Below are 17,178 nucleotides of genomic sequence, written 5' to 3'. Positions count from 1 at the left end.
CTTGTGTTGGGCTTATAAGATTTTGGCGAGAGAGACAGGCATGGCTGGTCATGTGACTATATTAGCAGGAAAAGGAGGCTTCCAGTGGGTGAGTGTATTGTACGTCTGCTTCAAATAGAAGGGAACTTCAAGGGATTTCAAGTGTTCCACTATCTTCACATAGAGGGAGGCATAATGAGCATGAGTCAGGGTAAGTCGAAAATAGCAATTTTTGTTAAATAAAATACGTGTTTATTAGTTTTCAAGTTAGACTGCAGTTCATTGATCGGCTTTTGAGCCAGAAGAACTAACCCTGGGTACCTGGCTACTAAGTCCCAGGTTCCTGTGAATACCAAGGTACTTCTTGCAGGTCTTTACAGTTGATGAACATTTTATGTTTTCCCAGACATGGCAGAAACTGTTCAGATGCACTTATAAGTGTGGCTGATCGTGCATACATAAAGGTTTATGTTAACTCAAGGTGCAGTGGTGTAGCCCTAGTGCTTTCTGACTTGGTTGACACGTCATCAGTTCCCAGTAGCGCAGATCAGTATTCATGCTGTTGATCACTGGATTTTCTGGTCCAGGTTCGATTATTGATAGGCCATCACCATATAGGTGGAATATTGTTGAGTGCAGCATAAAACTAAAAGTAAACTAACTCACTCACTCACTCACTCACCTTGTCGGATCCACCTGGCCAAGTACTTATACTCTTGATCCAAGTACTATGTATACCAACCCCAGCTCAGTGGTACAGGATATTCAACCGGTTCTATCACTCACACACTAGACTAACACTGCCCTTGCATGTTGCAGGAGGAAGAAGCCCACTTCATGAGACTGGTGAGCGTTCTGCGGGATCTTCTTATGTGCACAACCATATCTAAAGACAAGCAGGAGGAACTACACAGGTGAACATGACTGAGATGTTTTACCATGATTTTCTCCTGTCACCAATGTCAGGAATACATTAGCAGCCATATATTTGCTGTCTCATGATGAGATTCAAACTATGGACGGGTAGTGTAGTAGCGAAGTGCTTAAAGCATTCCCCCTTCACACCAAAGACCCAGGTTCGATTCCCTGCAATGTGTGGATCCCATTCCTGGTGTCTCTGACATGGTATTGCTTGATTGTGGCCTAAAATTAAACTCACACACTCACTCAAAATATGGAGCTTCTGTCCTAAGGTTTCATGCCCTGTCAAGTCCAGTGAAACTAAAAAGACACTAAGTGTCATATCTTGGATGACTCCATGGTGTGCTATACACTGACATCTTCTGTCAGATAACTCATTTGCTTTTGTACAAGATGAATATTATGGCATGCCTTTAAGTTGTAAGTCTCATCTTCAAGATGAGTTATGGGTCTGGTAGTGGCCCAAGTGCTGTATCACTGAAAGGGCTTGCAGTTCTAGTTATCCAAGAATCATGCAAGTATTTCCCTATGGTGCCATTACTGCAGGCTAATTTGCATCAGGAAATTCCTTCCTTTTCACAAACACGTAATCAATGGTGGTAAAATTTTAATGTCTTCAGCCACACCGTCAACCTCCTCATCAACATCCCTGTAGACTTCTACGAGGAATTGTTGACCCCGCTCAATGAGAGTGATGTTCGTGGTGTCGAGAACAAAGATGTTGAATATGATGGCAAAAACATGGAGGCTATCATTGTGCTCATTGAATTTCTCAGTAAACGGCTGGATAGGGTGAGCGTGCTCTTGAATATCTCTTTACTTTTGTAGCTTTAATCTTTGTCATCAGTTGATCTGATCACTTGAAAGGCATATTTGACTTAAACATGTTAAAATTTCTCAAAGTCACAAAACCTTTTGGTTCAGGGTTGTGTCCCTTTGGTATACTTACCATACACTCAGTTCCAAGATTAGGGCCAGTTACAAACTATGATTCTTGATCTTTCCGTAATTTCAAAGCTTTTTTAGATTAATGTTTAATACATTTAAATCCAAATACACAATACTGTTATAAATATATTTTGAATTTTCAGTTTTTGGAGAAAATAGTTATTTGCTTTGGTTTAAGCAGATGTTGTTTGGGGAGACATTTGTTATTTTTCCCTTGCTGATTGCAGCCATCCAAGAGTCTTAAGGAGAGCCTGACCCCGATCCTCCATTGTCTATGTGAAGCCTGCCGTCATAACCGCTCAATAAGAAAGTTCTGCCGGACAAAGGTAAGTCACAATGTCACTGGTAGTCCAGCGGCCATTCTTTACTAAACTGCTAAAAGTAGGAGCAACCCCCAACTGAAGATCTAACAAGAACACAACCCATATTTTCACATACATATATGTCTATTCTTCAAAAGTATGGTTGTGGTCATATGAAATAGGTACTTCACCACTACTGTATTGTTTGAAGGGTTATAACTTTCTTAAATCTTTTTTTTCAAAAATTTATCTCCAAAGTTCATCATTCTTGTCATGGCTAATCATTAACCATTTTGAAGCCCAAGTTGTACATACTGTGTTACTAAATGCATTGGTTAATGTATTGTTTAACTGTATTTTCAGTTTTCGTGTGTTGCTATGGTAATGTGGTTAACATATGCCATACCTCTTTCATGAGACCACAACCTTACTTTTCCTCGAGGGTAGAAATATACTGTTATAAAATTATTGGTTGTAACTTGTTATATCTGTGGTTGGGGTTCATTTTTCTGAAGAGCCAGAAACAACTAGTCTATCAGTTTAATCTGTAGCTGGTGCCAACACTCCCTTTCAGTTGTTTGAGAATGTCAAGTGACATATCATACTTGCTCTTTATGAGGTTAAATTTCACAATATGGAATGACATTTTTGCTCAGGTGAAGCTATCCTATTCAAAATAAGATAAGAAACTAATGATTCTTTCACATGCTCAAAAAATGCACTAACACATTATCACCCCTGATAGCCCAACCTGCATGTGAATTGATAGAGGGTTAACAGTCATATAACTTACCTCATCGGGTACCCATTTACTGATGCGTGAAAGTCAATTTATTTAATACTTAGTTGCCCTGGCTGAGACTACATGTGTCATGTGTGCTGTTACTGTACTTAACCTGTTATGTTAATGAGTCCAGTGAAATAACATCCTTGATGATCTCTAGCGTATACTCACTACACCTTGGATGCATCTATGGTAATTTGATTACCTCCCTTGGCTTTCCTATTATCCAATCAGGTGTCTATGCTTGGATGTTGAGCGTACCAATCTCAAGGCTTCTATTGTAACTCACTTTCACTTCTTTTATCTAACCGATTAAACTTGGCTACACAACTGTTGCATTGGTACTCTGAAAGAGGTAGGAGTTCTTGCATATATATTTTTTGAAAGTTTCAGACCTGTCATTTTGTTTGTATGATTTCCGCCCCTAAAATCTTAGTTGCGCAGCGTGCCACCCTTCTCTGTCTTTGTTGATACTGGCAAGCTTGGTTTAACAGCTTATCTGACTGGCTACTGTGAAAATGCGGAGCCTGCAAAGGGAGGTAATAAAATGTATCAGCTGAGCTGTAGATGCATCCAGATTATACCACAGAAATTATTGAGGCTGATGAAACAATAGAGTGTGCTGCTACTTTTTTTGGCGGTATATAATTAATGAAATGGATGAATTCTTTTTCATATAGATTGTCCTTGGGGTGCATATATGCATTTTCTGCGGCCATAAATGTCATGTGACATTTGTATCAATGTTTTAACAAAATATTGTACAATAAATGTAAATCTCTTATATGATTCCCCTCCACATAGAGTTACTCACTGCCACGTACACCTGGACTTATATCAGGAATCTCTCCAAAGGGGTCCCTGTCGACATCCCAAAGCCAGTTTTACAGGTCAAACAGACGTGTGTTTTTGGCACCACTATGGCCATCACAGTGCTGGTTTCTGCTCATTTTCATGTTTCTGACAGAGTCTCCTGTTCTGTTGCCCTTACGCCGAAACATTCTCACCCAGAACAGCGCACACCCCAGTCCATGGATTCTGTGCAGTACATCTAAGCTGTCATGGATCGCATTGGACCTGCTCTCCGAAGTACAAGCCCACCTTGGGATTTCTCAGTTGTGCTAGCTTTCTTTCCTACTGTCTGACATGTATCGGTTATTTCCATTCAACTGTTTATGTGACGCAGAAAATGCATATATGCACCCCAAAGACAGTTCTCTTCAAAGAATTGGAAACCTCTACAGGTTTATCTAAATTTTAGCCAGAAATACACTGTGGCATTGTTGATATGACAGATTATTGACATGTTTTTGGATTTTTCTTTTTTAAAAAAGCGTGTGTAATATGCACTAAAATAGAAATTAAAAGGAAAGGTAAACACTAAACATCTGGGAATGGAATTTCTATGTTTGTGATAGCAATGGTGTTATACTGGTTCCAGCAGGTAGAGATAAGGCTTGTCATGGCCACTGTGTTTGTGAACAGGTGTAAGTGTCATGTACCAGATTAGTAGAGCTTCTCAAATGCCTGTGGTTTGACCGCGACCATACTTATGTTTTACATCCAAGACTGTAACTGGCAGACGTCTGATGCAGGGGGTCAGCTTATGCACGGAACATGCCATTTTGACACTGATTTGGGGGGTCAAGTTAGGGGGTTGGCTTATCTATGGGGTCAACTTATACACAGTAATATACTGTATTCTTTCAGTATCTGAGACAAGTGAAGATCCGGGGTAGAATAGGCCGTCATCAACCTTTGCTTTGCCAGAAAAGGCGACTATGCTTGTCATGAGAGGTGACTAACGGCATCGGAGGGTCAGGCTCACTGAGTTGGTTGACATGTGTCATTGGTTACAAATCGATGATCTTACTGTTGATCACTGGATTTTCTGGTTCAGGCTCGATTATTTACAGACCTCTGCCAAATGGGGGGAATATTGCTGAGTGCAGCATAAAACTTAACTCTTTCACTCACTCCAGTGTCAGATGGTGTGCATGATCGTGTTCAGATTCAGCCCCTGCGTGACTTTCCCATCCTAACGAGATACCCATTCACAGCTGGGTGTATGGAGAGACGCCAATGGACTGGGACCATAATCACAGTACTTTGTGCAAGTTAACTGCATGTTGCTGTATCCACAACTAAGTGTTTGCTCCCTTTAATGTGGCCACCATCTGGTCATCTGCCAACAGATTCGTGGGTTCTGTACAGGGATGTGTACTGCACACTAGGGGTTGTGACAACACTGAAAGAGTCTGCACGTAGTGTTGACTCAATAGTTCTTGCACCAGGTAACAGGTGGGCACGATCCTGTCACATCCAAGTTCACTGGAGAACTAGCCTAGAGCCTTAGTCAGCTTTTCCACTGCACCCCTGCTCACAGACGTATACCTGTGTGTATACCTGTGTTCAAATCTCGCCCCTTAATTTCCAACACCAAAAAATGTGTGTTTACTTATGTTCAGATTCTGCCTCCATTGCGGGAAGAGGTAAAGAGGCTGCCCGAGGAAGGGGACTCCCTCAGGAACAGGTGAGAATCAGAACGGTCTCTCATGAACCACTATCGAAAACATACAAGTGTTTGCACCCTAATTTTGGCTCTAAATTATCACTAGATTACATAAGCTCACATGACAGAGTTTGAGCCAAATAGTTGCGAAGGGTTTGGATATTCATTGTTGATGTTAAAGTTGTCCCGAAAGTATAAATGCATATTGAAGTATTATTTATAAATTATGCGTGTTGTTTTTTCCAGATTGTGTAAACAGTTGACCTCCCCCGTCACAGAAGTTAAAGATTTAGTTGCTCACTTCATGTTTGTGTTGTGTAAAGAGAATGGTAGGTGGAAGTGATCTATTTTTTCAGTATTAAAACCCGTTTTGGTGGTACCATCCATGATATTGCTGGAATATAGTCAAAATTGATGTAAAACCCGACTCATTCATCCCTGGATTAAACTGATCATTACAATGACGTGTTTCTGAACTAATTGCGTCAATATGAAACATGCTGAGGTGGGCATTATCAGACTGTTGTTCTTCATTGTTTTTATTGCATCAGAGTATTGTTCTTCATTGTTAGTCTTGCATCAGTGACCGTACACTTCTCCAGTGTTCTATACAGTATGATAAGACTGTTCATCTGTTGCTCCAGTGAATCGTATGGTGAAGTACACGGGTTACGGCAACTGCGCTGGGTTGCTGGCACAGTTCGGTTTGCTCAAGCTGGAACAGGGGAACACTAAGGGAGACTACTCTAGTGACTCTGAGGACTCCGACACGGAGGAATACTCAGAATTGAAACACCAGTAAGAATATGTGTTGTATTGTATTGTGACTTCATAAGCTTGTGCCTAGTGTCTTGAATGTTAAAAAAATGATAGCGATACCAATTTCTAGTATACTGCATAAAGTAATGTTTTGGTGCAGCTGAAAGCCTCTGTGGTACAGTGGCTAGAGTATCCGCCTGGAGTGTGGAAGGTTGTGGATTATACCTAAATACATATAAAAATATGGTACTTGTTGGTCCCTGCATGGTGCTCAGCATTAATGGTATAAAAAGGATTGGTTGACTCAGAGTCAGTATAATGTGTCTTGACTAGTGTATTCATGCTGAACTATCATGGTATCTCAGTGAGCAAGCACTACAAAACCAGCTTAATTCTGGGCTAGTGCAAGGAGCCACACACACACATGCACGTCGTCATGTGAGGAAAATGTTCTAAGTGTGACCTTAAGCCCCATTTCACCTTGACCTTAGTGCAGCATGTTGTAAAGCAGGATGTGAAGCTTAATAACAGTGGCTACCTCAAACTGCTGCTGTGTGGAGCAAATCAGAATTTGTTATCTCTGAAGTTATTTGTTTTCACCTATAGGATATTAGTCAAACAGTGACCCTGAGCATGTGTTCTAACTCCCCTATTTTAGGAGTGAGTTCCTGTGGTCTGAGCCCCGTTTCACACTGTTTTCGTAAGCCTAAGATCTCTTAACTTTTCTTGTAGTATATGTAGCTCCTGTGTTACAGTATGGGAGGTATAATGGCTACATTCTGTGAAATGGGCCACTGGTCTTTCAACTGATGGAGATAGCCTAATGGTTGCTTGCTTGTTGAACTGAAGACATAGAGTGTCAGGAATGATACAATAAGACGATTTCTTGTGTGCCCAGGTTCCTTATTAAAAAGTGAACTGTTGCTGAAATTGTCTTGCTGTTCCTCAGAATAAACCTTGTGACTGGCCGTTGGGAGGAGTCCAAACCTGACCCGATGGAGGGCATGTCTGAAGAGCAGAAAGAGCATGAAGCCATGAAGCTGGTGGATGCCATGGACAAGTTACACAGGTGAGTCAGACGTAGACAGGGCATGGACAAGTTACACAGGTGAGTCTGATGCAGACAGGACATGGACAAGTTACACAGGTGAGTCTGATGCAGACAGGACATGGACAAGTTACACAGGTGAGTCAGAGATAGACACAGACAAATTACACAGGTGAGTCTAACATGGACAGGACATGGCCAAGTTACACAGGTGAGTCTGACGTACACAGAGAATAGACCAGTTCCACAGGTGAGTTTAACATGAACAGAGCTTGGGTATGTTACACCGGTGAGTCTAATGGACTAATGGAGACAGAGCATGGTCAGGTTTCATATGTGAGTTTAACAAAGACATAACAGCCACAAGTTACATAGATCAGTTTAGCATAGACATAACGTGCATATGTTACATAGGTGAGTCAAACATGGACACAGCACCTGTCAGCATAGGTGATTTAGCTGAGACATAGAGGAACAAACAAATTTCTCCACTCTCGACACTCAACACCATTCATCATGACAATAGTTATGATGCAAGTGCTGCATCACCTGTGAGATGCGTATCTCTGGTTGTTCACTCCTCCATAAAAAATTCTCACCATCATTTGACTCAAATAGAGGATATTATGTGAGTGCCCATGCTATACTATGTTTATGACATGAGTGCTTAAATGTTTTTATTTCCTGAGCGAGATCGAGGGATATACCAATATTTATGCATGAGTGTCGTTAAGTTTATGAAAATATACCCAAATCTGCTTTCAAACCTGGGCTGGCTACCCACCGTCACCACATGTAGAACACATCGTCACAGAAGAACCATGACTTCATAGCATTGTTCATGATGTCCCATGACAAAGTGATATTTTGCCCTAGGGCATCGTATGAATAATATGAACTCTGAAATGTTCGCATCTGTAGGTAATAAAGTTCGATATGCTGCCCTAAGCATCCACACACCTTAAGTCACATACTCTTTTCTTCGGGGGCAGTGGGGTAGCTTAGTGGTTGAACATTCATTTGTCACGTGAAGACCTGGGTTTGATTCCCCACATGGTTGCAATGTGTGAATCCATTTCTGGTGACCCCTGCTGTGATATTTGCTGGAATATTGCTTAAAGCAGCATAGAACTATACTCACCCTCTCATTCATTTTTGTTCCTGTTCAGGCAAGGGTTGATCCAGCCCAGTCGAATTGGCCCAGATGGCCGCCCGGAGCCCGTGTCCCACATTCTGGAGTTGGCCGAATCTGGAGGAGCTACTGCTGCCAAAGAAACAGACTCTGACTGATTCAGCCTGGGAATGTAGTTGTTTCTGACTAACCAGATCAGTGACTGATCTCTTAGTTCATTAACTGGAAGCATCTTTAAGTGATTAAAAGATATTTTCAAAATGGATGTGATGAAATTTCCAGTGACAAAATGTTAAAAATATTTTTGTTGTTGCAGCTTATAGGATAGATGCAGACTTTCTTATTCCTTTGGTGATTTTCACTCTTGAAAGTAATCAAGTTATATACCTAAGCCTCCAAGTCATGTAGACATTGAGATATTTTAGTTTGAAAATTGCAGATAAGTGCCAGGACAGATTTCTTCATTTGTTCACTGTTGTATTTGGCAGTCTGTTGTAAAATATGTCTACTTGTATGGAAGATTTGATGCATAAGGAAGTGTTGACATCTAATGAAAGAAGAAGCCAAATATTTCCTTTGTGCTTATATTTGTGTAACTTTTTCTTGTAGTTCTGTCTTGGATTGTCAGACAGGATGGATGTTTTTCGGCGCCATTTCCAAAATTTATACTCCCCTTCCCCTTTAGCATTTACATGCACTTAGAGTTAGAAAAAAGCATAGTTGTTAATGTTGCATATCGTTTTCAAGACATCTGTTTGCAACTTGTTACATTTTACTGAATAAGTTAAGGTTTGATCTGAAGATATATGATTCATCTTTTCTGAAAAGGATTGGTTGTTTGTAAAGTTAAATTATTAGATTAATATTTTCAGTATTTATATCTGTCAGAACATATTCCCATGAAACAGTAATGTTGTAGTGATTTGGTCATCAGAATATTTGAAGAACACTCACTGACAACGTCATCTTTCATCTTACCATTCAAGGAGAAACCATTAACAATGGGTGGGACACATTAGTTATCGTCATGTTCATTTCAATGAGGTAAACTGTTCCGTCACTCATTCAGTTTTTGCAAACAACTTGCCTGGAGGAGAATGGTTTTATACCATTAAAAAAAGTAGGGGATATTCCAGTTTGCAAGCATACCCCTAGCCAATGCCAATGCATATGAGAAAATGTAATATATATCCATACAGATGAAATATTGCCAAAGGAATGGAATAATTTGTCACATTTGTCCTTAATTGTTTCCTCCTTGGCTTCATTGCTTGCATTGTATCAATCTTGCCAATCCAATCCCCTACTGTTTTTTAATGGAACATTATGAAGCCAGAAAACTATTTCTATGAGTAATGATGAAAAGATGGCTATGTTTGATTTCTTGTGTTTCTTTGTGTGCCAGTAGGCTGGAGGCAAAGTCATATCATACTGCCTTGGTTGGTTAGAGGTCTGAGGCATAGCTACCATTATTAAGGCTTACACATATTTGTTGCTGAAAAGATTGGGCAAGCCTTCAATACTATCTATGTATAAGGCTTATTGAACACCCCCAATTACATTGGGCTTACACAAAGAAAAAAGCTGGTTTGCTATGCACCAGAATGTAATGTTTTGAAAGGAAACATGTAAACTGAAATATTAGGATGTTAAGAAAGAAATTTCTTAAAAGTCATGTAGCATGTTTGTGATGTAAGTATCATGGGTGTTTTTATTCATTGAGAGACAAAGGCAGTTTGTATAAAACATAACAGAGGACTATATTAAACACAATTGCAGTTTTAAAAAAATTAAGACAAACTGAAAATAGTCATAAATCAGTTTGAGGTTTACTTGTACTGTGTGATCTGACCTTCATCGTTGGAAAATGTCCAGCTCTCTGCTTTCTACTTATTGTAATAAGCACTTATTCTCCTGCTTGGAAACTATGAAGTTAGTTCTCTTCATATCTATGTGTAGGGGATTTGTCCTTTCGCTCAGAAATCTGTGTCCCTCTCTGGCGGGGTGCATCGTATAATAAAGGTCCTTTGAACCATTCTGATCTCAACATTCTGAGAGGTAAAATAATTGGCTTTGTAAGTTTTTGGGATCTCTGCATCAAGTCAAGTGTAGTCTGTAGAAGTGCAGTTAAAAACTGTTGTGGTAGAGTGTATATTTCAGATACTGTACATGCTATAAGAAGGCTATGTGCAATATATCATATTGACATATATATATATATGGGACCATTTATTGTTATCATTTCATAAGCTTTTGATCAAATTCAAGCCTCATGCTATGTGGTGAATTATTCCTCATGAGCCAATAAGCTGGGAAACGATTTGAATGAAGTTTTCGCAAGCTAGTAACATTTTCTAGTCGTGTCTTATCGCCTCATGTTAAAATGTTTGGGATTTCGTTTTTGTATTATTGCTGAATCATCTCATTTGGACTTCAGGGACATTGTTAGTAACACTGGAGAAGTACTGGCAAACAAGGATGAGTTGGACCAGGGTAGAGAATACTTTTATGAGATACAATCGGTGCATGGCAATGAGCGAACCCATTTATTTTGTGAAAGGGAGAGCAGATGTAGGCTAGTGCAAGTGCTTGACAATGAAATTGATTCCGTGCATAGCTGCACAAGCTTTCCTCACATGGTCGGTGTTGCAAGTACACTTGATCATGGCCAACCTGAGGCCCTTTCACAGTGGCAAGCACCAGTGGGCGGCATTCATACATGTTGATAAGGCTGCTCAACTTATCCTTGTTTGTGAGTAATAATGTACCAGTGGTCATATTCCTCTTTGGACCTGTGTTGATTAAGCATTTGGAGTTAAAGATCTCAAGGAATAGTTTAGTGTAACCGACAAAACATATGAATTTGTGATGGTCATTTTCATTTAAAAGTTTATACTCATCACTTTTTTACACACTATTTTGTTCCAACACAGATATGTTTTTTTTAGTAATCTGAAGTGAAATTGTCTAAATTTGCTTTATAAGCAAACAATGATGGTCTTTTTTCTTTGGACTTCATTTCAGCATTGTTGCATTTATGATAATTGATACCTACTTAAGGCTGGTAAACAAGTATTTGTAGCCCTATGCTGTATATTATCAGTTTGTGATGTAGCAGTTAGTGGTATGTGCACTTTTCTGTTATTCTAGCTCCCGTGATTGTATTGTTGGTACATGTTCAGTGATTAGAGTAGATTATTTGACTAGTGGCTTTTCATGATAATCTTTGACTGCCTCTGTCAAAGAATGGGGAAGTACTGTAAATTTGTTATTTTCTAGCAGAGAGAACATAGCCTTTCTGACTTTGAACACAGGAAGGAACCCTGTTTTCAAGGAGTTGTGCACAGGTCTCATAAGATGTGTTTGTTGAATTCTGCATGAAATAAATAATGAAACTTGAGTAAAATTTGAAGATGTGTATTGGTTTTTATCGTGTATTGTGAAAATATCAATGTATGCTAATATCATACCATAGCCTGCTGCGTGTACCTGGCAAATTGTCTCAGCTTTCTCAGAAGAATGGAACTCAATATCCTGGATCAGCCTCTGTAGTTCCAATACTACGTTCATATTAAACCCTGGATCCAACTCTAGTTCCAATACTACTTTTATATTAAACCCTGGATCCAACTCTGTAGTTCCAGTACTACTTTTTTATCACCAACTTTATCATTTCAAGACACATAAGTTACTTAGGCTATGTTGTCTCTGCTAGTACCAGCTGGTGCTCAGTGTGAAACACCTGTGTCTGACTGAGCCAGAGTTTCAGTAGCGACCATTTCCAGTGTTAGTCACACAAGGAACATTGTATATGTGGATTATTGTCTGACAAAATAATCCATGGAATTCGAAGAATTATCCATCATGGAGTTCATGAAAAACAAATTTGTTAAATTATGCACATTAAGAATGTGTACCTCAAGTATGATATTTGGGATTATTTGTGCAGATACTACCTAGACTATTGCCAAGTATGTTTTCGTTTTTTTTCAGGATACAACTGTTTCATACAATAATCACAGGCTAATGACTGCGACCTATGATAATCACAGGCTAATGGCTGTGACCTGTGATAATCACATGCCAATGGTTGCAACCTATGATTATCACAGGCTACTGGCTGCAACCTCTGATAATCACAGGCTAATGGCTGTGACCTGTGATATTCACAGGCTAGTTACTGATAATCACAGGCTTATGGCTATTAGCAGTCATAGCATCTGTGAATATTGCAGACCAATGCCTGTGAACTGTTACTATCAGCTAATAGCTGTGAACTTTGATAGTCATTAGCTAATGGCTACAACCTGTGATAATCACAGGCTAATGGCTGCAACCTATGATAATCACAGGCTAATGGCTGTGGCCTATGATATTCACAGGGTTATGACTGTGAGTCATGGTAACCATCGGTTAATGACTGTGAGCTGTGATGGTCACAGGCTGGTTATCACAGACTAATGACTGTGTGATATGCTACTGGTTTTGTTGTGTAGTGTTAACAGATGAACGCCTCTGTGATGGAGTTGTTGCTATTATAAGTACATTGTTGTAAATACTGGTATGATATATATTTTAACAAGTACCGTGACACGTCTGATTAAACGCTTTCAAGAGTCACACACTTGCGCATAACTAAGTCTAACTTAGCTTCATAAAACGGTCCTTTGAGATCTGCATAATGATATTTACAGTGAAATCCCGAAGTTTTGATTTAGGTCTTTAATTAGTTGACTGATAGGCATGTATATATTCAGTCAGCGATATTACACAGTACACGTCATTCATTTATTCAAGCATGTCGAAGCTAATGATTTCAGTTGAATGTAATAGTTTGAATTTGGCAGATTTCATCGGTTTGGTTTGGAAGGAATGCTGTTTACCACAGCAAGCTTAGTCCCAGCATCTTACACGACAAGGACCATGTTGCATGGTGATTCCAGATCAGATATTGCATTATAATACTTTGGTACCTTGGATGTAATGGCTCACATATTGATATTGGAAACAATATTGGTGATTTTCTGAACCTTGAACAAAAATGTCATGCTGTGAAAATCAGTATGTTGTTTTCAATGATTCTCGATTTGTGATCATTTTGCCAAATATTTGTTTTAAGTTGAGCACTCTGTCAGCTGGAGAAGTTATTATGGTGTATATACTGCTCAACTTTTGAAATGGAATTGTACTTTTAGGAAACCTTGACAAGTTATCAAAAGCCATTTATGTGTTTATTTAAACTTGTAAAGATGAAAATGTTTCAGTTCAACAGCAATATCAAACACTGTTTGCGTAACAACTTTTTGCAACTGGCTACTCAGAATATCTTAAGAATCGTTGAGTAGTATATCATTTAGAAACCGATGAATGAACGACAACATGAGATAAATACCTTTTTTAATAACCTGTCTTGTGGAGAAGTATGTAGCCAAAACAGTTAGCAAGAATATGTTGCAGAATGAAGGGGGCCAAAATTGCAGATTCCTTGAAACATGTTTCAGAAAAATGTTTTGAAATAGCCATCAGAATATCATGTGTCAAAAGTTCACAGAAATATTCTGATTTTGATGTAGTTTAGTACATGCTGTGAGTGTTACTGACTTAACCAGTGCATGCTATGTATTTAAATAAACTGATCATGTAATGAATGTCGGATTTTTCTCAGCTTTAATCCAAATCACACTTTATTTCTTGCCATAAACTTTGTATGTTTAACGTCACTTTGTATTCTCTTTTATCATATATTTATCATATATACCAATTTTGTATGCTACCTTTTGAAAAAACAACTTTTAACTGTTAAAGTCTTTGTTACACTGTGTACATGTATTAATTTGTGTAGGTTTCTTTACCAGATATTGTTTTGTGTATATATCTATAGATATGTTTTGTAAGTATGTTGTTTCTCCAGGTTGTTTATTTTGTCGACAGGATGGTGAGGAAGAGTGAGTGAATCACTGATGTTTACAATAAAGAGAATTGTTAAACTATGACTACATGATGGTAGGTCTGAAGGGGTGGACATTACATAGATGTAATAATGGTAGAAGGCTTGCAGGTTTCACTTCCTGGTCATCTTGAGATTATAAAGGTGTTGTTGGGGCACCTGCTGAAATTAACATAGCATGAAAGAAATTTTAAGAAAGCCTAGAGACTAACACAGATTTTATTCTATAAAAGTCACCTGATAGTCCCTGTAGAATCTGCATCAACGCTTTCGTTGGGTATATCTACTAATAACCTACATGTTCTAATACCCTTGTCCTTATTGGCGCTATGGTCTGGTAAAAATACTAATAACACAAAGAAACATCACTACATCTTATTTTGTTTGGTATCAATTTGCACATGACCCACATTATAAAAATTATTTGATTAATTTCAGTCTTCCAATCAAGACATTGCCTTAATATCAGGTGTATCATATTTGATTTACCTTTTAAAACCGTTCCATTGGGGCGATGGTTGGGCCACAGTTTACTGTGCAGAGTTACTTACCTTAGATATGGTGTCCATTAACGCTTTGCCTTGGAACTTTTCATGAAAAAACAACAATAAATGGTAAATGGTAAACAGTTACAAGGCTGTAAAGATGCAACTAAGGTATTGAAGCATAGAGCTATTTAGATAAAAACTTCCTGTTTGGTGAAAGCCTCACCATGTTCATTATCGGTGATCAGGCAAACATTACAACAGGCTGTACAGGGATGAGGGATGGTTTGGTTGCATAGTTATTAAAGTGTCCGCTCATCATGCTGAAGAGCCAGTTTTGATTCCCCATAATGGTACAATGTGTAAAGCCCTTTTCTAGTGACTCCCTCCATGATATTGCTGGAATATTGTGAAAAGTGACGTAAAACTGAACTCACTGACTGCGGGTTGAGCCCAGTACAGGGACTACAAGGCTTTGGAATGATTCCAGATTAGAAAGGCCTCATCAGTCTGCCAATGATTATACAGCTGACCTCCCATCATGCTTGATAGAAATACTGTTTAAATGTCCAATCAAGGGTTACTACGTGTTTATATGACGGATGTCTACGCATGACATTTACAAAACCAGTGGGGTAGTGGGAAGCCCAGTGGTTAAAGTGTTCGCTCGTCATGCTGAGGATTAGGGTTCAATTCCCACATGGGTACAATGTGTGAGGCCCATTTCGGTGTCCCTTTCCATGATATTGCTGGAATATTGCTGCAAGCAGTGTATAACTAAACTGACTGGCTACAATATTAGAGAGGAGAGCGTTGGTCTATCAACACCAACAACCATGTATTTATGGGATAGCATAGGAATTGTTTGAGACACCTTTTTTCCTGCCAGAGAGAAGAGTTATAATTTGATTTTGGGATCACTAGTTTTGAATCAAAGGTTAATTGTTAGTGTTATAATATTTGGTGCATCATGAGGAAATATGTTTGACACTGTCCTTGTATTGGGATTTGATTTGTGATGGCAGACCAAAGGGTTATTTATATTTTTAACTGGTTCACTAGCCAGTAAATATAATCTGTTTGTAAATCATTGTTTTACTGTATTTGTGTTCTTATGGATTTATTAATTAGCTTTTATGAGTAGATAATAAACAAAGATAAGTATTGGAAGATGTGTTTTTGTCTTACTACCTGGGACGAGTATGTTCTGCCACCACTGCTTTTTTCTATTAAATATTGTCTCACTGTTTACAGGTGTAGGCAGAGTGTCTCCCCTTGCATGATTCAGAATCCCCTTTCCTCAGAATGGGTCAAAACCCATGGGCAATTTTGATTCTCATTCTCACTTGTTGTAAGCACCGTGCATACAGGTGTGGATTTCCTACTGGTTTCCTGGTATCAAACTAAGGCACAGTGCTAAAACTGCAACATTGTTTCATGTGGGGCCAGCCGCAACAGGCTAAAGAGGGGTGGTGGAGTAGCTCTATACATGGTAGGCCCTGGTTCGATTCCCCACATAGGTACAATGTATGAAGCCCATTTCTGGTGTCCAGCTAGTGATCCTGGTGGAATATTGCTTAAAGCAGAGTAAAACCCAACTCAATCAGTTAACACTCAACTTTATTGTCTCCCAGTTCACAGGTATGCAGAATTGCTCCCACTGCAGGAGCCAGAATCCCCTTTCCTTGAGATTTTGTCAAATCCCAGGGGGATTTGTTCTTGTTGGTTGTTAACTCCATGCATTCAGGTATGTATTTCAAATTGGTATCCTCCTGTATTGAACAAATGCTAATTTGTTAGTGTTGTTTATTGTGGCTGTTAACAATATCCCAGTTACAAGGGATTGGTCTGTAAAAAATCGAGTCTGGATCATACAATCCATTGATCAACAGAATGAACATTGTACATTACTGGGATGCATGGCATGCCGTCAGCCAGGTCAGCGAGTCTGCCCAGCCCACCCGGTCGTAGTCGCCTGTTGTGACAAACGTGGGAAGATCAAATCTAGTCAAAACCTTCACAGGTACCAAACTAAGTCATGGTGAACAACTGAAAGATATATTCATGCAGGGTCAACTTCAACAACCTGAAGTTCACGTTCTTTCGGGAATGCCCACTCTCAGTATTGTCGGTAGTGTGAGCAGTCTTGCAACGTTTTTGTCGTGTACATTGCATGACGAGTTCGGGAGAAAGAAAATTGGCCATTTTTAATCCAGGTCAGTTAAATATTCTTGAAGAATGAAGACACAGTACATCGGATATATGTTCCTATTGGATAGAAGGATCCTCGTTAATATGGCTCCGTACAACCCAGACTACTAACGAGACTTGGTGACAAGTATTTAGTTCATTGAAGGTCAT

General features: G+C 39.2%; 1 protein-coding gene across 1 annotated transcript in view; it reads left to right on the top strand.

Moving 5' to 3' along the window:
* LOC137261423 (synembryn-A-like) overlaps positions 1 to 15,987 on the top strand; it is a 28,442-nt gene extending 12,455 nt beyond the window's left edge. The window contains exons 8-15 of the mRNA XM_067799170.1: positions 799 to 893; positions 1,521 to 1,692; positions 2,076 to 2,174; positions 5,403 to 5,467; positions 5,693 to 5,775; positions 6,091 to 6,244; positions 7,155 to 7,274; positions 8,423 to 15,987. Coding sequence (XP_067655271.1) covers positions 799 to 893; positions 1,521 to 1,692; positions 2,076 to 2,174; positions 5,403 to 5,467; positions 5,693 to 5,775; positions 6,091 to 6,244; positions 7,155 to 7,274; positions 8,423 to 8,543 — 909 coding nt within the window. The 3' untranslated portion in view covers positions 8,544 to 15,987. The remainder of the gene's footprint in view (positions 1 to 798; positions 894 to 1,520; positions 1,693 to 2,075; positions 2,175 to 5,402; positions 5,468 to 5,692; positions 5,776 to 6,090; positions 6,245 to 7,154; positions 7,275 to 8,422) is intronic.
* The last annotated feature ends 1,191 nt before the right edge of the window (positions 15,988 to 17,178 follow it).

Source organism: Haliotis asinina, chromosome 14 (assembly GCF_037392515.1).
Source record: "Haliotis asinina isolate JCU_RB_2024 chromosome 14, JCU_Hal_asi_v2, whole genome shotgun sequence".
In the NCBI taxonomy this organism is placed as follows: Eukaryota; Metazoa; Mollusca; class Gastropoda; order Lepetellida; family Haliotidae; genus Haliotis; species Haliotis asinina.
The sequence above is the reverse complement of the archived record's forward strand: the minus strand, read 5'-3'. Positions and strand labels throughout refer to the sequence as shown.